The sequence below is a fragment of the Oncorhynchus clarkii genome, chromosome 5 (assembly GCF_045791955.1).
Source record: "Oncorhynchus clarkii lewisi isolate Uvic-CL-2024 chromosome 5, UVic_Ocla_1.0, whole genome shotgun sequence".
Lineage (NCBI taxonomy): Eukaryota > Metazoa > Chordata > Actinopteri > Salmoniformes > Salmonidae > Oncorhynchus > Oncorhynchus clarkii.
The window spans coordinates 53,558,279-53,584,361 of record NC_092151.1 but is presented as its reverse complement, the minus strand read 5'-3'; the positions used below and the strand labels follow the sequence as shown (position 1 = coordinate 53,584,361).

Genomic DNA, 26,083 nt, shown 5'->3' with positions numbered 1-26,083 from the left:
CTGTCCGGGGGTGTCCTCGGATGGGGCCACAGTGTCTCCTGACCCCTCCTGTCTCAGCCTCCAGTATTTATGCTGCAGTAGTTTATGTGTCGGGGGGGCTAGGGTCAGTTTGTTATATCTGGAGTACTTCTCCTGTCCTATTCGGTGTCATGTGTGAATCTAAGTGTGCGTACTCTAATTCTCTCCTTCTCTCTTTCTTTCTCTCTCTCGGAGGACCTGAGCCCTAGGACCATGCCCCAGGACTACCAGACATGATGACTCCTTGCTGTCCCCAGTCCACCTGGCTGTGCTGCTGCTCCAGTTTCAACTGACCATGCCCCAGGACTACCTGACATGATGACTCCTTGCTGTCCCCAGTCCACCTGACTGTGCTGCTGCTCCAGTTTGAACTGTTCTGCCTTATTATTATTCGACCATGCTGGTAATTTATGAATATTTGAACATCTTGGCCATGTTCTGTTATAATCTCCACCCGGCACAGCCAGAAGAGGACTGGCCACCCCACATAGCCTGGTTCCTCTCTAGGTTTCTTCCTAGGTTTTGGCCTTTCTAGGGAGTTTTTCCTAGCCACCGTGCTTCTACACCTGCATTGCTTGCTGTTTGGGGTTTTAGGCTGGGTTTCTGTACAGCACTTTGAGATATCAGCTGATGTACGAAGGGCTATATAAATACATTTGATTTGATTTGATTTGATTTAAGTGCATAGATGACATATTTTGTCCCCCGGCTCCGTTTCAAGACGGTGCATGATAATGGTCCATTGTAAATCAAAACCAATTTCACACATATATTATTTAGTATATGTAAAGAAAACATTAAATCAAGATTAGTCGGATGGGTGACAATATTACAATATCACTTGTGAATGATGTAGTATCACTTGTGAACGATGCCCTGCTTGTGTGCAGTAAGGCAAGAAACAGCTCATGCCTTTTTTTGAGGGACTTTTTCAAATCATAGTTGCACATCTCACGTAGCCTAGCCCGTAGGCCTGTATGTTTTGAATAAGGCTTGTATCACAATTAAAGTGACCAAATAACATCTTAAAATGAAGCACATTAATCCGCTTTACAACCGGTGTAGAGCTTAACTGGCATACATAGGCAGTGAGTTTGGGGTGATCATTTTCACCACAAAAAATGCACCTTTATAATAAAGCATTACATGCATTACCGCATTTGAGGTCCCTTTTGAGAACGGTGTTCTCCCGCTAGTTGATAGCATTTTGGAACCTTCGTGCTGATAGCCTTCTGCCTTGTGCACATTGCTGCGTTAGTAATGTGACGAAATAGCTCTAACAGCTCATCGACACCTTCCAACATCTTCAATATGCACCCCGGAATTTGCAGTTGCTTCCCCAATGTTTGTCTTCATTTGTAGACTGTGAGAAGGACCTGATCACGTGACGGGCATTGGCTAATAAGAATTGAGATATCTGAGAGAGCCATGCGAGTGAGAAGGGAATTATAATGATTATATTCACCCACCGGCCACAAAAGGCATGGATTGTTTTTTTGCGGGCATTACAGCCACACAAAGGGGATGCCGCCGGGAAATTCTTGTTTGTGAATGAGATACTGATGAAGTGGGTGCAAGCAAAGCAGTGTTCACGGCTTTCATACGTTTTTTTTCAAATGATCATTAGAGTAGCATCATGCAGCCTTAGAATGTATTACAAATCTAAACATATAGCCCAACGTTTGTATCACAGCTAAAGTTGCAGACATAACTCTAAATCAAGTATATAGGAGGACCTGTTTCTTTGTTAGCTGCTCAACACTGAACAGTTGCAAGTGCGCACTCCCTCGACTCGTTTGGAGAAAATGTCCTTTGTGTTTGATTCGGGCTATGTTCAATTGTATTCTTCATACTATAAAATAATGCCACGGAATTCTAAGCAAATTTTTTCTGCTAAATGAAGTAGTGTAGCCCACAGCCATACTGTATGTGTCACACCCTGAACTGTTTCACCTGTCTTGTGACTAACCCCCAACAGTTGTCTCCCATTACCTCATGTACTTATACCTGCGTTTTCTGTTTGCCTGTTGCCAGTTCGCCTACCAGCGTGTTTCCGTGTTTCCTGTGCTCTAGTTTTTGCTTTTTTCTAGTCTTCCCTGTTCTGACCTTTCTGCCTTGACCTAACAATTGCCTGCCACTTGTAATAATCTCTGAGACTCTTACTATCAGCCTTCTGTGTCTGCATCTGGGTCTTAGCCTGTTCCTCACCTCCCCTGGTCCCATATATCCTTGGACTTCGTCACAGGTCTCCCTCCGTCAGATGGCAAAACCACCATCCTTACGGTGGTGGATAGGTTTTCCGAAGCCGCCCATTTGATCCCCCTTCCTAAGTTGCCCTCAGCTAAGGAGACGGCCCAACTCATGGTGCAGGATGTCTACCGGATCCATGGACTTCTGGATGACATGGTCTCCGATCGCGGTCCTCAGTTCACATCCTGGATCTGGAAGGCGTTCTGCACCCTTATTGGGTCGTCAGCCAGCCTGTCCTCTGGTTTTGATCTCCAGTCTAACGGCCAGTCAGATCGAGCCAATCCGGACCTGGTAACGACTCTTTGTTGCCTCGTCTCCACCAATCCCACTGCCTCGAGCCAGCAACTCATGTGGATGGAATATTCCCGCATCACTCTTCTCTGTTCTGCTGCTGGTCTCACCTTTTGAGTGTTCCCTGCGATATCAGCCCCCACTCTTCCAGGAGCAAGAGGAAGAGATCAGCATACCTTCTGCCCAGATGTTCGTCCGTCGCCGTACCTGGAAGATAGCCCGGGCCGCTCTTCTCAAGAACATCTCCAGGTATCAACGACAGGTGAACCGCCACTGGACCCCTGCTCCCCGCTACCGTCTTGGGCAGAGGGTATGGCTTTCCACTCTGGATCTGCCCCTCCGGGTGGAGTCCCGCAACCTTTCCCCCTGTTTTATCGGCCCTTTCCCCATTTCTAAGGTCCTTAGCCCCTCTGCTGTTCGCCTTCTGTTGCCCCGCACCCTTCGTATACATCCCACTTTCCATGTATCTAGGATTAAACCCCTGTCTCACAGCCCTTTGTCTCCTGTTTCCGGGCTCCCCCCTCTCCCCCCGTCTCATCGATGGCCATCTGGCATACACAGTGAGGCGCCTCCTGAGTGTTCTACCTCGAAGCAGGGGATTCCAGTACCTGGTTGACTGGGAGGGTTATGGCCCGGAGGAGAGGTGTTGGGTCCCCGTCAGGAATATCCTGGACCCAGCCCTCATCGCGGACTTCTGCTGTTAACACCCCAGTCAACTATGTTCCAGGGTAAGATGCCAAATTGCGCCCTCAGGGGGGTAGAGTCACTTCTTGATCTGTTTCACCTGCCTTGTGATTGTCTCCAACCCCCAACAGGTGTCTCCCATTGTGTATTGTGTATTATACCTGCATTTTCTGTTTGTCTGTTGCCAGTTCGCCTTGTCCCGTCCATCCCTACCAGTGTGTTCCTGTGTTTCCTGTGCTCTAGTTTTTGCTTCTTCTTGTCATCCAAGTTCTGACCTTTCTGCCTGTCCTGACCCTGCCTGCCGTCCTGTACCTGCCTGACTCTGATTTGGATTACGACCCTTTGCCTGCCTTGACCTACTGATTTCCTGCCTTGTACTGTAATAAACTCTGAGACTCGTACTATCCGCCTCCTGTGTCTGCATCTGGGTCTTAGCCTGAGCTGTGATAATATGGCATAGCCAGACCAGGGCTAACATAAAGACAACTCAAGAGTGTGCAATTCTGTTCTTCTGAAATAGACTACATTTTCTTCATGTCATGTTTCTTTATCATGGATTTATTGTGAAGGTGTAGGCTATATTACATGGATTTATTGTGAAGGTGTAGGCTATATTACATGGATTTATTGTGAAGGTGTAGGCTATATTACATGGATTTATTGTGAAGGTGTAGGCTATATTACATGGATTTATTGTGAAGGTGTAGGCTATATTACATGGATTTATTGTGAAGGCGTAGGCTATATTACATGGATTTATTGTGAAGGTGTAGGCTATATTACATTCATTTATTGTGAAGGTGTAGGCTATATTACATGGATTTATTGTGAAGGCGTAGGCTATATTACATGGATTTATTGTGAAGGTGTAGGCTATATTACATTAATTTATTGTGAAGGTGTAGGCTATATTACATGGATTTATTGTGAAGGTGTAGGCTATATTACATGGATTTATTGTGAAGGTGTAGGCTATATTACATGGATTTATTGTGAAGGTGTAGGCTATATTACATGGATTTATTGTGAAGGTGTAGGCTATATTACATGGATTTATTGTGAAGGTGTAGGCTATATTACATGGATTTATTGTGAAGGCGTAGGCTATATTACATGGATTTATTGTGAAGGTGTAGGCTATATTACATGGATTTATTGTGAAGGCGTAGGCTATATTACATGGATTTATTGTGAAGGTGTAGGCTATATTACATGGATTTATTGTGAAGGTGTAGGCTATATAACATGGATTTATTGTGAAGGTGTAGGCTATATTACATGGATTTATTGTGAAGGTGTAGGCTATATTACATGGATTTATTATACTTTTTCAAAATGTACCGGCAGTTATTTGCTTGGCAATCACCCGACTGACAAAATGTCAAGACCGCCCCAACCCTAATCTGGACCCATCCTCTATGTGAGACCAGTGTTGCATGTAACACCAACCATGCCAGGGCAGCCACCTCTCACTTACAGACTGCAAATCTACTAGATCAAACAAGCTCTATGTCCCTCGACTTTGTCTGTGTATACTAAAGTGAATGATGGTGTGGCCTTTTGTTCCCCTTAATCACATTTCCTCCTTCATTAAGAAGTTTACAGGGTTTGTTAGCCAAGAGCTGAGGACGACAACCTGATTGACCAGTGATACATTGTGACAAATCAGAAAAAAACGGAGCCGAGAAGCCAACAGGGCCAGTCCTGTCACATGACTTGAAGTAATTAAGGCGCTACCTGTTTGGACGGCTCAGATAAACAAGGCCAGCATGCCAGCATGCGATTGGCTGATGAGCTGACGGGAGGAGGTGGTAATTGAGGCTGTCAGTAAGCTGTCTATGTCAATCAGTCTGACACACACCTACCAACAACTCACAAACACACACCCAGGTAGAGCTCTCTCCTCCGTCTCAATCACTCCGAGACATCTTCTCTACAGCCACCCAGTACAGCCACTGAGATAAGGTAAGACAAACATGCAACTTTAAAGATGTAAGAAAGACAGAGCTAATATACAGTAGGACAGAGCTAATATAGAGTAGGACAGAGCTAATATACAGTAGGACAGAGATAATATACAGTAGGACAGAGCTAATATACAGTAGGACAGAGCTAATATACAGTAGGACAGAGCTAATATACAGTACATCAAGTTGAAACTGAGGTCTGTCTTCAGTAATCAATGTAACCTGGCAATTACATACTGTACAACTAATTGCTTTTTATGGACTCCACATCGACATTTGGAAATCATTCACAAGTATGTAGTCCTTGAATGTTCTTTTGTTGCCGTGCTTGGAGATCTCAGCTGTACGCGTTAGTAGGATTCCCCTGAATTATTGACAACGTATATTTGAAAAGGTTATACAATGATTAGATATAATAACAGTAACAGCTACGGTATGTTGTCTTTGTGAAGTTGAGTCATCTTAAGGGGTTAGGCAATAGACCCTTAGCTCATTTATTCAATTATGGCCAGTCTGGTCTGTTGTTTTCATGAAATTCCCAACTAAGGTCAGCAGACAGGGATCTGGGTTGTGATGGTTCAATGATCTACGGCTCTCTTCGAGTTAAGTCTGGTACACACTCCAATTAAATAAGTAAAGAGTTTGACAGCCTGGAGTGTGTTTTCCCAGGAAATATCCTTGAAGGGTCACGACCTCATTGATATAGGGAGTCAAACATGACTCAAAATAGGTCAGATGGGCTGATTAGCCACTGAGTCTAAAGTCAGCAAGAACATCCTTTCACCAATAGGATGAAGAGCTTCAGACATTACCTCCAGTGTTTTGCCACCACTACTGACTGACTTGAAACGCACCTATTTGAACACGGTGTATGGGAATATCCTTATTGTCCGAGTCACAGTAGACAAACCAATATGCCTTTCTTCTGGCAGATACACTGTAAGGGTGTTGACCCAGCTCTGTACCTGATGTTCCATTTGGACCCGTTCCCATGCAATCTTCCTCATTGACCTGGATTGACTTAACGAAAAGGCCTTTTTAAACGCACCTTGAGAGCATGGCATCTGTTTTGGAGTGGACCGTGGAATATGGGCCTTGGCCTAATCCCGTTTACAAGGTCCTATCATCCAGCCTGCTCCATCAAATCACATGTCTACCCATTTGTATAATGTTGAGTTGGGCTATCGCTGATGTGATTAATTTGTTGTGGAACCTAATGTTGGTTTCGTGGAAGAGTTGTGTTACTGGAATAGCTGCACATCTATGATCTAAATGAAAGTAGTGATTATGACCACCTAGCTAGATTAAACACTCAGGGGTTTTGCAATTTTCTCTTAAGGTTTTTGTGGGGTTTTGTGTTTAACCCTTTAAAACCTCTTGACACTCGTCGTGTGGTCCTAATGTGCAGTCACATGCCCCCCCCCCCCCCATCCCCCCATATCTGATTGTGGCGTAGCCATTAAATCATAGTGGCTTATTCACTGGATCAGTGGATTAGACGTTAGCATCTGAGCCTAAGGCCAGAGGAAGAACTGCTTAGCTATAGGCTCGCTAGCTGGTTAGCTTCCAAGCACTCTACGCAGATTGGCTCCTATGAGTGGAGTTAGTCAGGGCCTGACTTAATCATTTTGAAGGTTACAGAATAAATCTCGAGTGTGCTTCATTCCATTATTGTTTGTGTATATCTGTTCCTGGTCATGGTAGTGGCAGGCTAGACAGTGGTGGGCTACTGAATAGTGAAAGGCTACGCCAGTTATCGCTACTTTGCATAGAAGGTCACTATTGTCACACAACCGTGCACAGACTTCGATTACGCTATAAGCAGTCTTTGTACAAAGAGAGCCAACAATCCATGCTTTGGTTTTGTTTACCTGGCTGGTGCCACCAAATACTAACTGAAGCATTTTTGTCCAAAAGTTAGTATGTTTTAATTTCATGCCAAAATTATCCCAAAGTGTCTAAAATGGATTGCGTGGCTCCATTAAATTAGTTTAAGATTATTTGTGTAGCAAATGCATTGGTTTTGTAAAAAAAAAAATCTAAATGTACATAATTTTACAGTACAAACTGTTTTTTCACTGTATCTTTCATTGTATTTCGTCTCTCCCTCTGCAGTGTTATGGAAGGACCCAGGCCTGTTGTTCTGAGCGGCCCCTCGGGGGCAGGGAAGAGCACTCTTATGAAGATGCTGCTGAGGGATTACGATGGAGTCTTTGGCTTCAGCGTGTCACGTACGTTTGTGCTTCACCCGCCATTTGACTCCTATCCCAATATCCTGTCTGGAAGGAAGTGGGACAGCAGTAGGCCCTATCTGTCCTTACTGTCTCAGCCTTCTCTACCTCTAGGCCACGTTTGTCATAGGACTTTGGTCTGGGTTATTGTATCCCAATTTGTATCCAAGCATAGGCTGTTTGTCATTGGACTAGGGGTGGGATATTCCCGTATACCATCCATGTCCAGTTTAGTTATGGTTGTGCGGATCTGTGTGACACAGGGATGTCCTCTATCTCCATTCCTCTTCTTGATGGCTGCAAGGAAGACCACTGAAAACAAAAGAACCGCCATACAGTTAGGGTAGTCTGGCATGTCTTTGAATGCACATAAGGTTAAGGTTGTGGATGGCATTCGGTATGACTGGATGTTGACGACGGATGTTGATCATTAATGCTCATTGAATGTGTCCTTACAGATACAACAAGGAGCCCACGACCAGGAGAGGTAGACGGCAAAGGTACAGTAACATCCTCTCACTCATAAACACAGATCATGTCTGTAAACCCATCTCAGTCATGTTAGTAATCCCAGATGGATATCAGTGATGCTCTCCAGGCTTTTAATCAAGTTTGGTTTTGTAACTTCTGCTTTTCACTTCTGATTTTGTAACTTAAATGCTGGCTTCAGCAATTAACGACATCATTTCCTCTCCGCTCTATCTGAAGATTACCACTTCTCCAACAGGGAGGCTATGCAGGAGGATATTGACGATGGGACGTACATTGAGAATGCAGAGTTTTCCGGGAACCTGTATGGAACAAGGTAGAGTACATTTTGATAACTTTCTGTTGACATCAAAATGAGTTGCAAAATTCCGGTGACGTCTCAGGTTTTCCAGAAATCTATCCTCTAGCCTAGTCATACTGGAGCATGTGAGGAATAGTCACTGGTGTGAGGTGTCACTCTTACGCTGTCCATATGTATTGTTTAAAAGCCCCCGTGTTGTAAACCTACTGTGCAAAACCAGGTGGAAAGATGCATATGTTCTTGTTTCTGCTGTTCAATGGAATTGTGAAACAATGAATAAACATAACTTGTATTTCCTGTTTTCTACATAGCAAGTCTTCTGTAGATGAAGTGCGGGCCAATGGTCTCATCTGCATTCTGGATGTGGACATCCAGGGAGTGAGGAACATCAAGCAAACTGACCTGGACCCTATCTATGTCTCTATCCAGCCCCCCTCTATAGAGATCCTGGTAATGCCCAATTCAGAGTTCAGAGCCGCAATAGTCAGCATGGCCCATTATGAAACATTTAAGAGCCTCATGGAGTATATCAAATGAGGCTCTTAAATGTCACAATGGAACGCAGACTATCATGGCTGAGCGACTGTAAACTCTGCAACAAGTCCACAATCACACAACGCAAAGGGTACTACTGTCTATTTTGGCATTCCTCAATGTTCTGTGCTTGGACTGCTATTTTTGGATAAAAGTAGAGACTCAGAGCTACAAAATGGTATATCATACACTGCAGATGAAGAAGAATGGGAACATTATTCTGCTTTGAAATTTGATAAACTTGTAACTCCACTTTTGAGAAAATGTCTCTTGAATGTTTTGGTACACCTACAATAGCGGCCAGCTCTTCTTTGTCTACACCTATTCAGCATCGTTCACACCCTCTTAAACCTTATCCCCAACCATCTCTTTAAGGAAAATAACCAAAGATTTCAAGACTAAAAGTGTTGAAAGTAGTAGCCTACAATAAGGTAAAACTCCAGGTAAAAATACACTTTATCTAGTCCTTGGCCTATATCCTAACCTGACTTTCAAAGTGTCCAGATAAAAATATAATATAAATATTTTCTTATTATTAGATTATGCTTACCCAGAAACTTGTCTAAATTGATGGGTCATGTGAAGGAAATACTATAATCATCCCCCAGCCACATCTAGCTAAGTGGATGGGTCATTATTGTCTACACATGTACACATATTCATGAAATATAATCGATGGCTGTAATCTCCCCCAGATACGCCTGGCTAACTTGATGGGTCATGTAATCATTCACTTGCGAAGTGAAGTCTTTTGTTCAGACATGTAGCTAGCTAGCTAGCTAATAAATGAACTATATTCCCAACCCATAGCTACAATACAAACAATTGGCATAGCTAGCTACCACCCATGAAATGCTTGAGTATGAATTTGCAGGTAGCTAAAGCTAACCAACCAGGTTCAATGTTAGCTAGCTAGCTAACATTAGGCTATAACTAGCAATGCAAACATATTTCTGAGATACGAATAATATTACTACACATAACATACACGAGTCAGCAAGCTAACATTCGCTAGTACGCTTTAACTTGCAATGAAAACGACTTTCTGACCAAGAACGTATAAAGAACGTAGAAATGTATAAATTCTGAAAATGTAGCTAGACTCTTACCCGTATATATGGATGAATGCGAACCCTAACCCTAACCCTAACCCATTTGGTTTGTAGCTAGCTATAGCTTGTTTGGCCCGTTATTGTGTAAAGTCGGCAGGGTAGCCTAGTTGGGGCGGCAGGGTAGCCTAGTTGTTAGAGCGTTGGACTAGTAACCGGAAGGTTGCAAGTTCAAACCCCCGAGCTGACAAGGTACAAATCTGTCATTCTGCCCCTGAACAGGCAGTTAACCCACTGTTCCTAGGCCGTCATTGAAAATAAGAATTTGTTCTTAACTGACTTGCCTAGTTAAATAAAGTCACTCCAGTCAACTGTGTGCAGAAAGTAACGTCAGTCCATCACAACCTTTTCCCACTGATCTTTGTCGATAGTGTCTGCTAAATTCGGGGCAACAATGTTGTTGAGAGGAGTAGCCACACTTTTGCAGTTCTCTATGGCTAACATTGTCTTTCAAAAAGCCAGGATGATCTACTACACATACTGAGCAGATCATGTTATAGACAGAAGTGGCAAACCAATCCGAACTCCTCTCTCAGCATGACCAACCCATCCATTATTTGAACCAATCATGGCAAGTGGGAGGGTTCCTTCCTTTTTCAGTCGCTAAACCAACTAGGCTTGTAATTGAAAATGTTTATTAGTATTTACAAATGGCATACAAGTTTGTTATTAAAGCACATGAAAGTTCACATGTTCAAGAAGGTATTTCCGCCCCAAAACGCCTTTTGATAAAAAAAAACAACAACATTGAAATGCAAAGTAGTGACGTGCGACATCATGAAACGGATCACACATGCTAGCCCTTGGAAATGTCATCCTTGAGCTAGTGACATGAGTCTCTTGAAATGTATGAATGTACTCTTGAAATGTAGATATTGTAATAGCTTTAGGGACAATTGATGTGTACAGGAAAAGCGTCTGAGGGACAGAAATACGGAGACAGAGGAGAGTCTGCAGAAGCGTCTGGAGGCAGCACGGGTTGACATGGAGCTCAGTAGGCCCCCCTTACTGTCCCATATAGACATAGTTGTACTGCACATCTTTGGAAAATATGGATGGAACCACTAATAATCCATGCTATGACTCCATGCTATGACTATCACTTTCCTATTTTAGGCAACGAGCCTGGAGTGTTTGACATGCTTATTGTCAATGATGACTTAGAGGAGGCTTATGAGAAGTTGCAAAGTGTTCTTATTGAGGTAAGTCTGAAGAGAGGATGACTGTCTACATTTAGAATAGGGACAAAGTAGAATTCTCTAAATTTGAGTCAGTCGGTAGTGGTCTCACACAATTTTCTCACATGTTTGTCTCTACAGGAAATTACTAAAGTTCAGTCAACCAAGAAAGAAAGATGCAATTCGTAAGAAGAAGAATTTTGTTATTATGCATATCATAGCCACACATGTCCTATAACAAAATCTTTCATTGTATTCAATCCCTCTCTCCCTTTGCGTCAGTATTATGTCAGGACCCAGGCCTGTTGTAATAAGTGGCCCCTCAGGGGCAGGGAAGAGCACTCTGCTGAAGAAGCTGCTGAAGGACTACAAGGGAGTTTTCGGCTTCAGCGTATCACGTACGTATTGTGTCACCCAACATGTAGGATCTATCCCCACTGTCTAAGCCTTATCTAACTACAGGCCGTTTGTCATAGTACTTGGAGTGTGATATTTCTGTAGACCACTCATATCCAAACAATTTTTTAACAGTTTAGTTATGGCTGTACTGATTGGTGCGAGACAGGGATATCCACTGTCACCATTTCACTTCTTGATGGCTATCGACTGGATCACGAGGAAGACCACTGAGCACAAAATAAACAGCATACAGTTAGGGTTGTCTGGCATATCTTTGAATGCTCATCATTGGTTGAGGTTATTGATATCATTCTGTATCATTTATGACATGTAAGCTCACAGAATAAGATGGGTGTTACATTTATGCTCACTAAATGTGTCCTTACAGATACAACAAGGGACCCACGTCCAGGAGAGGTAGATGGCAAAGGTACAGTATCATTCTCTTACTCATAAACACAGATCATGTCTGTAAACCCAGAAGGATATTGGTGGTGCTCTCCAGGCCAAGAATGGTGCTGGCCTTCTACTGTATCTTTAGTAAGAATTTCCTACCGTATGAACGCCAGGCCTCAAACTTAATGTGTGTTGCAGTGCCATGAATGTTGAGTGTGGTGGCAGTTACAGTGCCTTCAGAAAGTATTCACACCCCTTGACTTTTTCCACATTTTACAAAGTGGGATTAAAATTGTCTGACAACAATCTACACGAAATACCCTGTAATGTCAAAATGGAAGAAAAATTCTAACATTTGTAAAAAATAAAAAAATAAAAATTTTTTATATATTGATAAGTACTCAACCCCCCTGAGTCAATAGATGGTTCAATCACCTTTGGCAGCGATTACAGCTGTGAGTCTTTCTGGATAAGTCTCTAAGAACTTTGCACACCTGGATTGTGCAATATTTGCACATTATTCTTTAAAAAAGTATTGTCAAGTTCATTGTTGATCATTGTTAGACAGCCATTTTCAAGTCTTGCCATACATTTTTAAGCAGATTTAAGTCAAAACTGTAACTAGGCCACCCAAAAACATTAAACGTTGTCTTGGTAAGGCATCCCAGTGTATATTTGGCCTTGTGTTTTAGATTATAGTCCTGCTGAAAGGTGAATTTGAGTCGCAGTGTCTGTTGGAAAGCGGACTGAACCAGGTTTTCCTCTCTGATTTTGCCTGTGTTTAGCTCTATTCTGTTTCTTCTTATCCTTAACTCCCTAGTCCTTGCTGATGACAAGCATAACCATGACATGATGGAGCCACCACCATGCCTGAAAATATGATATAAGAGTGGTACTCAGTGATGTGCTGTGTTGGAAAGTTCCTTCTTTGCCAAAGTTTTACTTTAATGCATTATTGCAAACAGAAAGCATGTTTTGGAATATATTTATTCTGTACAGGCTTCCTTCTTTTCACTCTGCAACATTGTTGATCCATCCACAGCCATTAAACTCTGTAACTGTTTTAAAGTCACCAATGGCCTCATGGTGAAATCCTTGAGCTGATTCCTTCCTCTCCGGCAACTAGTTAGGAAGGACGCCTGTATCTTTGTATTGACTGGGTGTATTGATACATTCCAATGTGTAATTAATAAGTTCACCATGCTCAAAGGGTATTCAATGTCTGTTTTTTTTAAATATGCAAATAGGTGCCATAATTTGTGAGGACTTGGAAAACCTCCCTGGTCTTTCTGGTTGAATCTGTGTTTGAAATTTACTGCTAGACTGAGGGACCTTAAAGATACAGAGATGAGGTAGTCATTCAAAAGTAACTTGTGACTTGTTGAGCAAATTTGCCATAACAAAAGAGTTGAATACCTATTGACTCAAGACATTTCAGCTTTTCATTTTTCATTAATTTGTTAAAATATTTAAAACATATAATTCCACTTTGACATTATGGGGTATTGTGTGTAGTCCAGTGATACAAAATATCAATGTAATTTTCAATCCAGGCTGTTTCACAACAACAAAAAATCCAAGGGGTTGAATACTTTCTGAAGGCTCTGTATCTGCACACAATTGTTATATTTCTGCATAGACTATTAATGTTCAGACAGCTCGCTGAAAAGCCAAAAGTGGCCTCCTGGGTGGCGCAGGGGTCTAGGGCACTGCATCGCAGTGCTTGCTGTGCCACGAGAGACTCTGGGTTTGAGCCTAGGCTCTGTCGCAGCCGGCCGCGACCGGGAAGTCCATGGGGCGATGCACAATTGGCCTAGCGTTGTCCGGGTTAGGGAGGGTTTGGCCGGTAGGGATATCCTTGTCTCATCACGCACTAGCGACTCCTGTGGTGGGCTGGGTGCTAACCAGGTGCACGGTGTTTTCTCTAACACATTGGTACAGCTGGCTGTGTTAAGAAGCAGTACAGCTTGGTTGGGTTGTGTTTCGGAGGACGCATGGCTTTTGACCTTCTTCTCTCCCGAGCCCGTACGGGAGTTGTAGTGATGAGACAAGATAGTAACTACTAACAATTGGATACCACGAAATTGGGGAGAAAAGGGGGTAAAATTAAAAAAATAAAAGCCAAAAGTGATGTTTTCCATCATACATAAGTATAACTAAAAACAGAAAACAATATTAAAGTGAATGTACAGTAGAATGACATAAACTCAGCAAAAAAGAAATGTCCTCTCACTGTCAATTGCGTTTATTTTCAGCAAACATAACATGTGTAAATATTTGTATGAAAATAAGATTCAACAACTGAGACATAAACTGAACAAGTTCCACAGACATGTGACTAACAGAAATGGAATAATGTGTCCCTGAACAAAGTGTGTGTGTGTGTGGGGGGTGGGGTGGGGGAGTCAAATTCAAAAGTAACAGTCAGTATCTGGTGTGGCCACCAGCTGCATTAAGTACTGCAATCTCCTCCTTATGGACTGCACCAGATTTGCCAGTTCTTGCTGTGAGATGTTACCCCACTCTTCCACCAAGGCACCTGCAAGTTCCCGGACATTTCTAGGGGGAATGGCCCAAGCCCTCACCCTACGATCTAACAGGTCCCAGACGTGCTCAATGGGATTGAGATCCGGGCTCTGCGCTGGCCATGGCAGAACACTGACAATCCTGTCTTGCAGGAAATCACACACAGTACGAGCAGTATGGCTGGTGCATTGTCATGCTGGAGGGTCGTGTCAGGATGAGCCTCATGTCTGGTGAGGACCTGCCTTACAACAGGCCTACAAGCCCCCAGTCCAGCCTCTCTCAGCCTATTGCGGACAGTCTGAGCACTGATGGAGGGATTGTGCTTTCCTGGTGTAACTCGGGCAGTTGTTGTTGCCATTCTGTACCTGTCCTGCTGATGTGATGTTCGGATGTACCGATCCTGTGCAGGTCTTGTTACACGTGGTATGCCACTGCGAGGACAATCAGCTGCCCGTCCTGTCTCCCTGTAGCGCTGTCTTAGGCGTCTCACAGTACGGACATTGCAATTTATTGCTCTGGCCACATCTGCAGTCCTCATGCCGCCATGCAGCATGCCTAAAGCACGTTCACGCAGCTGAGCAGGGATCCTGGGCATCTTCTTTTGGTGTTTTCAAGGTCAGTAGAAAGGCCTCTTTAGTGTCCTAAGTTTTCATAACTGTGACCTTAATTGCCTACTGTCTGTAAGCTGTTAGTGTCTTAACGACCGTTCCACTGGTGCATGTTCATTAATTGTTTATGGTTCTTTGAACAAGCAAGGGAAACAGTATTTTAAACCCTTTACAATGAAGATCTGTGAAGTTATTTGGATTTTTATGAATTATCTTTGAAAGACAGGGTCCTTTTTTGCTGAGTTTATATCAGAGATATATTACTAGACTCTTATGGCTCTTGAGTCATTTTTTATCATTTTATATTCACAGGACATTTATAAGACATTTAGCCTAATTGTCAACAACTATCATATCAAATTGCCCACAAACTGTCAAATATATACAGTACCCGTCAAACATTTGGACACACCTACTCATTCAAGGGTTTTTCTTTATTTCTACTATTTTATACATTGTAGAACAATAGTGAATACATCAAAACTATGAAATAACACCTATGGAATCTTTCAGTAACCAAAAAGTGTTAAACAAATCAAAATATATTTTAGATTCTTCAAAGTAGCCACCATTTGCCTTGATGACAGCCTTGCACACTCTTGGAATTCTCTCAACCAGCTTTATGAGGAATGCTTTTCCAACAGACTTGAAGGAGTTCCCGCATATCCTGAGCACTTATTGGCTGCTTCTCCTTCACACTGCGGTCGAACTCATCCCAAAACCATCTTAATTGGGTTGAGGTTAGGTGATTGTGGAGGCCAGGTCATCTGATTCAGAAGAATGGCGCCGAAGGAGATGGCTGCCGTTTTACGCTCCCGTAACCAATTGTGCTATTTTGTATGTTTTTTTGCATTATTTGCAACTTATTTTGTACGTAATGTTTCTGCCACCGTGTCTTATGACCGAAAAGATTGTCAAGACATCAGGATATTACTCACCCTGTACTGGAGGAATAGTTTTTATTCAATGAGTCAGATGGGAAGGATTTACTTCAGACGCCCGACAAGGCCCTCATCCCCGTCATTCGCAGGAGAAAGAATCAGAGGTATCGAGGACGAAGGTCCGGGTGCCTTGTAAGGAGCTGTCGCTGTTACCTTTTACCATCGGTCCTATTAGCCAATGTATAATCAATCGACAATAAAATAGACTAACTACAATCATGTATATCCTACCAAAGGGACATCAAAATCTGTAAAACGTATGTTTCGTCGTGGCTGAACAACGAAATGAATAACATACAGCTGGCGGGGTTTTAAGGTTTTTCAGCAGGATAGAACAGCAGCCTCTGGTAAGACAAGGGGTGACGGTCTATGTATATTTGTAAACAACAGCTGGTGCATGAAATCTAAGGAAGTCTTGAGGTTTTGCTCGCCTATGGTAGAGTATCTCACGATAAGCTGTAGACCACACTATTTACCAAGAGAGTTTATCTATATTTTTCATGGCTGTCTATATACCACCACAAACCGATGCTGGCACTAAGACCGCACTCAATGAGCTGTATAAGGCCATAAGCAAACAGGAAAATGCTCATCCAGAGGCGGCACTACTAGTGGCCAGGGACTTTAATGCAGGGAAACTCAAATATGTTTGACCCAATTTCTACCAGCATGTTAAATGTGCAACCAGAGGGAAAACAAATCTAGACCACCTTTACTCCACAAACAGAGATGTGTACAAAGCTCTCCCTCGCCATCCATTTGGCAAATCTGACCATAATTCTATCCTCCTGATTCCTGCTTACAAGCAAAAACTAAAGCAGGAAGCACCAATGACTAAGATTGGTGGGGCCTCAAGCTTAATGATTAGCTTATAAGGTTACTATGGGGTTGAATTCTGAGCTATAGTAATTGAACAGCATTCATACATAGGTATTCCTCTTGTCCAGATGGGATAGGGCAGTGTGCAGTGTGATGGCGATTGTATCATCTGTGAACCAATTAGGGCGGAAAACAAATTGATGTGAGTCTAGGGTGACCGGTAAGTTGGAGGTGATCTGATCCTTGACTAGTCTCTCAAAGCACTTCATGATTAGAGAAGTGAGTGCTACGTCATTTACTTCAGTTACAGTACCTTTGCATTCTTGGGTACAGGAACAATGGTGGCCATCTTGAAGCATGTGGGGACAGCAGACTGGGATAAGGAGAGACTGAATATGTCCGTAAACACACCAGCCAGCTGGTCTGCACATGCTCTGAGGAGGCAGCTAGAGATGCCGTCTGGGCCTGCAGTCTTGCGAGGCCCAGACATGTCTTACTTATGTCGGCCACAGAGAAGGAGAGCCCACAGTTCTCGGTTGTTGGCCTCGTCGGTGATGCTGTGTTATCCTCAAAGCAGGAAAATAACGTGTTAGGCTTGTCTGGCAGCAAGACGTTGGTGTCCGCGTGTGGGGGCACCGGTTAGTCAAGGTAATTTAGGTAATATGTACATGTAGGTAGAGTTATAGTGACTATGCAGAGATAACACACAGAGTAGAAGCAACGTAAAAGAGGGGCCTGATTCACGCAGTCTCCTCAGAACAGTTGATGTTGAGTGACAGACACTGTCACTTGAACTCTGAAGCATTTATTTGGTCTGCAATTTCTGAGGCTGGTAACTCTAATGAACTTATACTCTGCAGCAGAGGAAACTCTTTTCCTGTAGCGGTCCTCATGAGAGCTTGATGGTTTTTGTGACTGCACTTGAAGAAACTTTCAAAGTTCTTGACATTTTCCGCATTGACTGTCTCGTTTCTCTTTGCTTTTTTCAGCTGTTCTTTGCTTGGCTTTTACCAAATAGGGCTATCTTCTGTATACCAGCTCAAATTTTTATCGCACAAATGTCCCCATTCCGATTTGTTTTTTGTGCGGACGCCCTGTGCCGCACCTTGACAAGATGTCGCCCTGGGCAGCTGCTCATGTCGTCCATACCTAAATCTGTCTTCGCAGGTGAATATCTCATGAAGCTGGATGCAAGAATGCCAGGTGTGCAAAGTTGTCATCAAGGCAAAGGGTGGCAATCTTTTGAACACTTTTTTTCTTACTACATGATTCAGTGTGTTATTTCATAGTTTTGATGTCTTCTACAATGTATAAAATAGTAAAAATAAAGAAAAACCCTTGAATGAGTAGGTGTGTCCAAACTTTTGACTGGTACTGTATATATATATATATGAAAAAAATCTTAAACCTACTACTTCCAGGTTTTTCGGGAGTCCCATAGGGCGGTGCACAATTGGCCCAGCGCCGTCCGGGTTAGGGGAGGGTTTGTCCGGGGTAGGCCGTCAATGTAAAATAAGAATTTGTTCTTAACTGACTTGCCAAGTTAAATAAAAGGTTAAATAAAAAAATATAAAAAATGGACTCTTCCACTCTTTCAACACCCTTTTTGCCCTTTTTGTGCCTACCCACCACCTCTTCTCCCACTCTACTATTGACACTGAAGCTCCAATGCTTCTTACTCCCAAGCGAACTGCACCAATGGCTCTCCCAAGTATCCCCCTGTAAGATGCAGGGATATACATCTTTGTTTATGCCTTTTTTTTTTCTCCGTAGGCCTGTTCGGTCTGCCTATGCTTCTGGGGGCTATGTTACTGCCCGTAGCAGACGTCCTATCTTCTGTTTCATCTGCAGGTGTAGCTATCCTCCTAATTTAGGCTTCTATTGAACCACACCTAAATGTGATTCATAAAAACATTACCAAGAGAGAGTGATGGGGGTTACTTTCATATTTCAAGTACAGAGTGACCAAACACCAAGGGCTTAATAGTCATGGAAAGTACTTTGTCTATTATTCAAAGGAATACAAATGCCAGTGTGCACTTTGGAGTAAAAAGCATTTGAAATTAGCCCCCTGTAATTCCTCAGTAGTGGATCCCCTCTCCAGACCCAAAGAGAGAAGTCTTCACACCCATAAAATGTCTGTTTTGTACCCATCATTAGCATTGCAACATTTTGATTTTGATAGGCTTCATAGTATAGCCGTTTGTTTAATATAGCTCCAGTTCAGTAATATCAATTTATAGTATGGATCATAGCTGCTAGTAAGGTCTGGTCCTGTTGTAAAGGCAAATATCCTTGATATTATTTATATTTCTTTGATCAATATACCTTTGTGTTTTCTTACGAAAAATGACACAGAAACTGCACCACCATGACAGTGAGCTTGTTGGAATCAGTCTGTGATAGTTTACTTCCCCCCCATATACGTTCATTGTCTATTTTTTATGAATCATTTAAATCATTTTCACCTTCATCCATTGAAATCCTCTATCCATCTACCTTTTACCTGGACACATTGTAATGTGCTGGGATTCATTCTGAACAAACCTGTAATGTTGTGATGCTATATGTGTATGTGTTGATGTCAGTGGCTCTAGGTTCCATATGAGTGTTGTTGTCCCTGTAAATGTGATCGTGACAAGGTTGTCCTGTGTTACCTACAGAGTTCACCCCACTGTGTTAGATCCAGTGTGATGTTGTGGAGGAATAAGTTAATCGCAATGGTAGGGACACAGTAATGTGTAGTGATGTGAATGCTAATTTCCCTGTCTACCCATACTTGTTCTTGCATTCTTTCTATAACACATTTTCTAGTGCCTGATTACTAATCAATATAAATGTATTGTACCCTGTGAACTTACCCACAGTTGTTTTGAGAGAACTCCATCCAGGCTGACTGATGACTAACCTCGTCTTCTTTTCTCCTGTCCTTTTCAAGATTACCACTTCACAAACAGGGAGGCTATGCAGGAGGATATTGACAAGGGAGAATTCATTGAGACTGATGAGTTTTCGGGCAACCTGTACGGAACAAGGTAGAGTATATTTTCGGAACTTTCTGTTGGCACCAAAATGTCTTATAGTATGAATCAGTGATAGTTGTGGAAAGATATATAATTTCTAGTTTGTTCAGTGGAATCGTGGATGCAATGAAGAAACGTAGCTATTTTATTTGTTTTCTCCACAGTAAGAGTGCTGTACAGGACGTGAGGGCCAAGGGCCTCATTTGTATCTTGGACGTGGATATCGCAGGAGTGAGGCACATCAAGGAGACTAACCTGGACCCAATCTACATCTCTATCCAGCCCCCCTCTATTGAGGTCCTGGTAAGAGTCCACAACCATACATTCCACAGGGTTCTTCCACAGCAGGGGTCCGCAAAAGGCGACAAATTTGACCCCTAAGCGATTTTTATTTGGCCCCCCAAAGTTTTAAGTAAAAAAATAAGAAAACAGATGTTGTTGGACCAAGAAGACTGTTAAATCACTAGGAATTCAACAAAATAATAAGTCATTCATGAATCCTGTTCCCTAGTATTCCTAGGAATACATTTAAAAATATGTGATTATGAAATTATGTTATTGTGAACAACATAATACCTTTGAGCTTATTTGTGGTCTGTTTGTAGTGTACAAATGATTATGTTCTGGCCCGCTGACCATTCGCTCAGAATGGAATCAGCCCGCGTCTGAATCTAGTTGCCTACCTCTCTGCTACTGTATAAACTCTCAATGTTTTTGGGGATCATTGATATGGACAGGAAGAACGTCTGAGGGGTAGAGCGACGGAGACAGAGGAGAAAATACAGAGCCGCCTGGAAGAAGCCCGGACTGACATGGAGGAGTGTAGGTCCCCCATACTATCCTGTGTTAACTGGTTTTAAGACGACACATGCTTGAGGGATGGGAATTGAACTAAGGATAGTATATTGCATGATTTGAGTAGTGTTTCCATAATTGTTTCTTCACTATTTTAGGCAACGAGCCTGGATTGTTTGACATTGTCATTGTCAACAGCGACTTGGATGAGGCCTATGAGAAGTTGCAAAGTGTTCTTAAGGAGGTGAGTCTGAAAAGTGGATGATTGTCTAAAGAGTAGATGGAGGAGTTGTTGATGACTCGATGTCCAGGTTGGACAAGAATCATTTTTGTACTGAGGTTCTGTAAACACACTTTATATTCTCATATCTGTCTCAACAGGAAATGTCGGATGTGATTCTGATGAAGGCCTTTCAAGGCCAAACCTGCTATTTAATTTCATTTTAATAGTGTTTATTGGTAATTACACAATTGGAACAAGGACTTTGTAATTACAAAATGCACTCGCTGAAGGTAATTCCATAAAAATCCACTCGCTGAATGAAGGTAATTCCACATGTGTAGTGACTCATAATCTATTTTATGTTGTTATTTTATTACACAACGTCCTTGATCCAGTATGCAACTAATATGTTTTGTAATTATACTTTTGGAAGTCACCTGTGTATTACCATGTCAAGAACTCCAACCCCAAATGGGTAAATGAGGCGACATTAGGCATAACCCTTTTGATTACTTTGTACTACATCACAACATTTGACAACCAACTTTGTAATTGCAATGTTGTTATAAAGGATATACATGTATTTACAATGTATTTACCCAAGAGCAAGCAACTTAATATGTAGTTACCGTTTTTGGAGAAGGTAAGACATGCTTTGATTTTGTTAACCTGGCCACTATCTCCTAATGATAACTTTTTAACGTTCATGGCATAAAACCAATTCAAATTGTTTACAATGTTTGTTTTTGACCATGTAATGTAGCTACAGGCCTAGCTACTCGTCTACAGCATTGTATTAAATGAGATTGATTTTGAATATGAATCTTTATTAAATCCATTAAAGGCCCAGTGCAGTCAAACTTCTGTTTTTTTGCCTGTGTTTTGTATCATTTTGCACAGCTGATGAAACTAACACTGTAAAAAGTGGGGGAAAAAAATGTGATCAGTGTTATGTCCCGGTAGCTGCTGGTTGAAAATACAACGTATACAGGATCTTCTATTTGGCAGGTTTTGCATGGATGGAATCCTTTGGCCTGCCACATGAGATCACAAGGCAAAATACTTTCATAGGCCTATTACAAAGAGACTTTGTAACTATATAGTAATTCAAAAAGGTTACTTCACTCTACCTTAAGTTGCTTGCTCTTGGGTAAGCACATTGTAAATACATGTGCAACCTTTGTGACAACATTCTTCTAACCGTAACATTTGATCAGTGGGGATCCGTGAGAAAAAGCCTTCAGAAAAGGTCCAAGGATGTGTAAAATGATGTGTTCTTTTTAAAAATGTACATTTAAGATTTAATATTTTTTTCTATCATTTAAATTATATTCTGATTTCACATCTTCAGTTTGTGTTGGAAAGGGAAGGGTTAAACACGGAAGAGAAAAAAAGGTCCAGTCTGAATTTTTCTTTGGTGGTTTCTGGGGAGACAAATCTAGCTAGCTAAATCAGCCATTGGCGAGGCCCTCAGGCACTAGACCGCATGTTAATTAATTAATTACATCTCTATTTAACTAGGAAAGTCGGTTAAGAACAAATTCTTATTTTTGTGTGCCGCCCTATGGGACTCCCAATCACAGCCGGTTGTGATACATCCTGGAATCGAACCAGAGTCTGTAGTGACTCCAATAGCACTGAGTTGCAGTGCCTTAGACCGCTGTGACCCCCACTGAAGGTCCAATAGTCACGGTTCGCCACTGCATTTGATTCAATATACCTGGTTTATGTAGCGTGGCAATATACTTTTTACTGAAAACAATCTTTAGTTAATGGCAGGGTATGCCTTGTTACAAGTGTTGTTACCAGGTCATAGTCTACTAAGATCCACATATCAAGACCATGTCAACCCCTGAGACTACCTGGTGATTTAGTTTTTACTGGCCCTTTGTAGTTACATGTAGCAATGTTAGCCGTTTGGATTGGAGTTCATAACACGGTAATACACAGGAGACTTCCAAAAGTGTAACTACAAACCATATTAGTTACACACTGGAACAAAGAAATGTGTAATAACATAAAATAGAACACGGGTGATTACACAACATATGTGGATTTAACTTCAACAGGTAAATGACAGTCTGTGTTCCAGTTGTGTAATAACCTATACTGATAAACTCTTACTATGTTATTACATCACACGTCGTATGTAACTACAATGTTTTTTTCTACAGTTATTGCTTTGTAGTTACACATTTATAGGGGCATCTTAAATGATGTGTTACCCAAGTTGGCAATTGTGTGCGAGAGTTGTGCCTTTTCCTTCCTAAGGCCATACAGATTTTATTAAATGTTTCACAGATGATGTTTTTTGAAAATTGAGGCAAAAAGCGAATGGAAAAAGCAAGTGTGCCTTTAAAAAAAAAAATACTATAGCGACCTTAGCCCAACACTTATCGACCCAATCAAGCCTCTTGGTGAGGCTAAAAGAGGCATAGTTCAGCCATAATCTGAGAGGAAGTTGTGTATCTCTTTACTGAAAGATTGAGGACATTATTTTTGCTATAATCTTGCAATTTTTCCTGTACAATTTTTACATTTTTCAGATGTTTATTTTATTTTTGAGATAAGTAAAGAGGGTAATCGGTTAAGCATTTAATTACATTTGTATGGCCTAATGCTCATCATTTTTTCATAATTCTACTCCTCTCCTCAACAGGAAATAACAAAAGTTCAGGAGGTCATCAAGTCATAAGGAGCTACAGTAACAGTGTCCCAGTCTTCCTCTTGCCTGGTACTTTACGGGAGATATGAATACTTTTACTCCAGCATGAACAACACCATCTATGATACTGCATCAACACTGAAACACAATAAGATCCACTCCCCTGAGACATCAGCTGATTTAGCCACATAAAGAACTGTTCTGAGCGTTGCAGAGAAACATACAATATGCATCTAAGACCAGGGGTTGGAACTGGTTCGAGAAACAGAATCAGAACGAAGGTTCTGTTCCAGAACAGAACCGTTATTTTAAAAAACGGAAAACCGGTTAATAATGTTATTTAACATTTGACATTTTTATAATAATGGTTCTGTTCAGAACGAAACAATTGAAAAACAATTTTGCTTCCAACACCTGCCTAGGACTCAAGAAGATTGTCTTCCATTCTTAGAGTCAATAGAACATGAGAAATGGGTAAGGGAATGGGACATTTGATAGGTACAGTTGAAGTTGGAAGTTTACATACACTTAGGTTGGAGTCATTAAAACTCGTTTTTCAACCACTCCCCACATTTCTTGTTAACAAACTATAGTTTTGGCAAGTCGGTTAGGACATCTACTTTGTGCATGACAGAAGTCATTTTTCCAACAATTGTTTACTGACAGATTATTTCACTTATAACTCACTGTATCACAATTCCAGTGGGTCAGAAGTTTACATGCACTAAGTTGACTGTGTCTTTTAAAGGCAATGCTACCAAATACTAATTGAGTGTATGTAAACTTCTGACCCACTGGGAATGCGATGAAAGAAATAAAAGCTCCAATATATAATCATCTCTACTATTATACTGACATTTCACATTCTTAAAATAAAGTGCTGATCCTAATTTTTACTAGGATTAAATGTCAGGAATTGTGAAAAACTGAGTTTATATGTATTTGGCTGAGGTATGTAAACTTCTGACTTCAACAGTACGTGTCGAGTATACAGTAGATGCTAGTAAATGTCTACTTCCTGTCGACAAATAGAAACTACTGCCAAAGCCACTAGACCTTCCACTAATCCTTCATTGTCAAGGTTCGACATTATACTTAACATGCCCCTGACTTAACATGTGTGATGACCATCCAACATATCATGGACAAACAACCCGAGAAGTAGTACAACTATAAAACTGTCTTAGCTGTGAAATGTCACATTAGCGGAATACCTTTGAGGTAAACACTACACTGTCTTTTAATCTAAACCGGTTTTTGGTCCAATAGTAAGAAACCATTCTGTATCCTGTAGTCTAATTTTCTCTCTTGGTTTTAATCAATGATAAAGTTCTTGAGTAAATGTTACACAAAAAAAGGGAGGGATGTGTGTTGTTGAGTGTATTTGTGGATGAACATGTAACTGGCTGGGTAAGGACCCGACAGCTTTCAGAGGTCACAGGTCAGTCCCGAGGTGGTCATTTTAACTCTCAAGGTTACTTGCTGTAGCCTTCCAGCAGAAAGGAAAACGTGTGTGTCTTGGTGTGTCTGTTTTTGCATGCAACTGAGCTAGATGAATAAAAAGCAGGTCAAACGTACTACTAACATACTGTTTAATTAGCCTTTCAGGTACATCCGTCACAAGGTATACGCCATGAAATCAAACAAAGGATCAACAAAAATGTTCTTAGTTTACTCGTGATCTTATTCTCCGTTGATATAATCTGTTTCTGCATTTATACATAACAATAAGACAGTTGAAAACATTGCAGTAGTGTAAATATCTATCGATATTTATATATAAATATTTCAATGTTCCTCCTTTTGTGAGACAAAGCCGTATTCTGGTAGGGGCCCTTGCTATGCTTTGGGCACATGAATCCTCCTCTGATCTTTCACTTTGGCTAATGAACCACAAACATATTGTTAAGATTCACAAAAAAAAAACACAAACATTGTCTGAATGGCGAGATGCAACAGCCTTTGTTATTACAAACGTCTAACTGTAAGTCGCTCTGGATGAGAGCGTCAGCTAAATGACTCAAATGTAAATGTCAAATGTGTTTAGTGTCCAATGCTGCAAACTCAAAGGGATGATGCATTTTACACATCAATATCATCATGTTTTCAAACTCATGCAACAGTATTTGCAGGAAGCATTTAACTAAACATTTCCCTGATACCATGGTGCTGTCATTCAACCAAAGCCAAAGTCCAAGTCCTTCAGACAAACTTTTAACAAAACTCTACGCACACATTTGACCACTCTCCATTTTAGGTCAACATTTGTAAGAGGTCACATATTTTGTGATCAGGATCTGGGCTATGAAGAGACGTCATCCAGCGCCAGTTCATGTGTAAGTCCTTACAAGCCCTACTCTAAACATCAGAGAGAAGTATAATTACTGGAAGAACGGGCCTTGCAGCTTTGTGCGGACCTGGTCTCGTTTCACCTCTCTCTCCGTGAGGAAAGCCTGCAGCTTGTCAGTGGAGAAACACAAGATGGAGTCTCTGTGTTTGGAGGGGGCCCGCTCGCCCCGTACCCACGGGTTCTGGAGGCACTCAGCCGCCGAGGGTCTCTCCCTGAAGAAACGCATCAGATGAAACACATCAGGAACATTCTTAAATGGTTTGTTAACACTATCTATCAATTACCC

The 26,083-nt window shown here is 41.7% G+C and overlaps 2 protein-coding genes across 6 annotated transcripts in view; one reads left to right on the top strand and one right to left on the bottom strand.

Moving 5' to 3' along the window:
* Positions 1-5,105: 5,105 nt before the first annotated feature.
* On the top strand, positions 5,106-25,008 carry LOC139408996 (guanylate kinase-like). 5 transcript variants are annotated; one of them, XM_071153593.1, is made up of 16 exons: positions 5,106-5,208; positions 7,326-7,441; positions 7,900-7,941; positions 8,150-8,246; positions 8,543-8,681; positions 10,784-10,868; positions 10,991-11,076; positions 11,194-11,237; positions 11,335-11,450; positions 11,840-11,881; positions 18,515-18,592; positions 19,680-19,776; positions 19,929-20,067; positions 20,502-20,586; positions 20,718-20,803; positions 23,442-25,008. In XM_071153593.1, the coding sequence occupies exons 2-16, from the start codon at positions 7,330-7,332 to the stop codon at positions 23,475-23,477; spliced, it is 1,284 nt and encodes a 427-aa protein (XP_071009694.1). In that variant the 5' UTR covers positions 5,106-5,208; positions 7,326-7,329; the 3' UTR covers positions 23,478-25,008. The 5 variants fall into 5 exon arrangements, with proteins under 5 accessions (XP_071009694.1, XP_071009693.1, XP_071009696.1 ...); XM_071153592.1 differs by lacking the exon at positions 23,442-25,008 and adding an exon at positions 20,941-21,874; XM_071153595.1 differs by lacking the exon at positions 18,515-18,592.
* A 17-nt stretch (positions 25,009-25,025) lies between these two features.
* Positions 25,026-26,083, bottom strand: part of LOC139409710 (obscurin, cytoskeletal calmodulin and titin-interacting RhoGEF a) — a 95,296-nt gene continuing 94,238 nt past the window's right edge. The window contains exon 83 of the mRNA XM_071155110.1: positions 25,026-26,009. Within this exon, the coding sequence (XP_071011211.1) occupies positions 25,829-26,009 (181 nt within the window). The 3' untranslated portion in view covers positions 25,026-25,828. The remainder of the gene's footprint in view (positions 26,010-26,083) is intronic.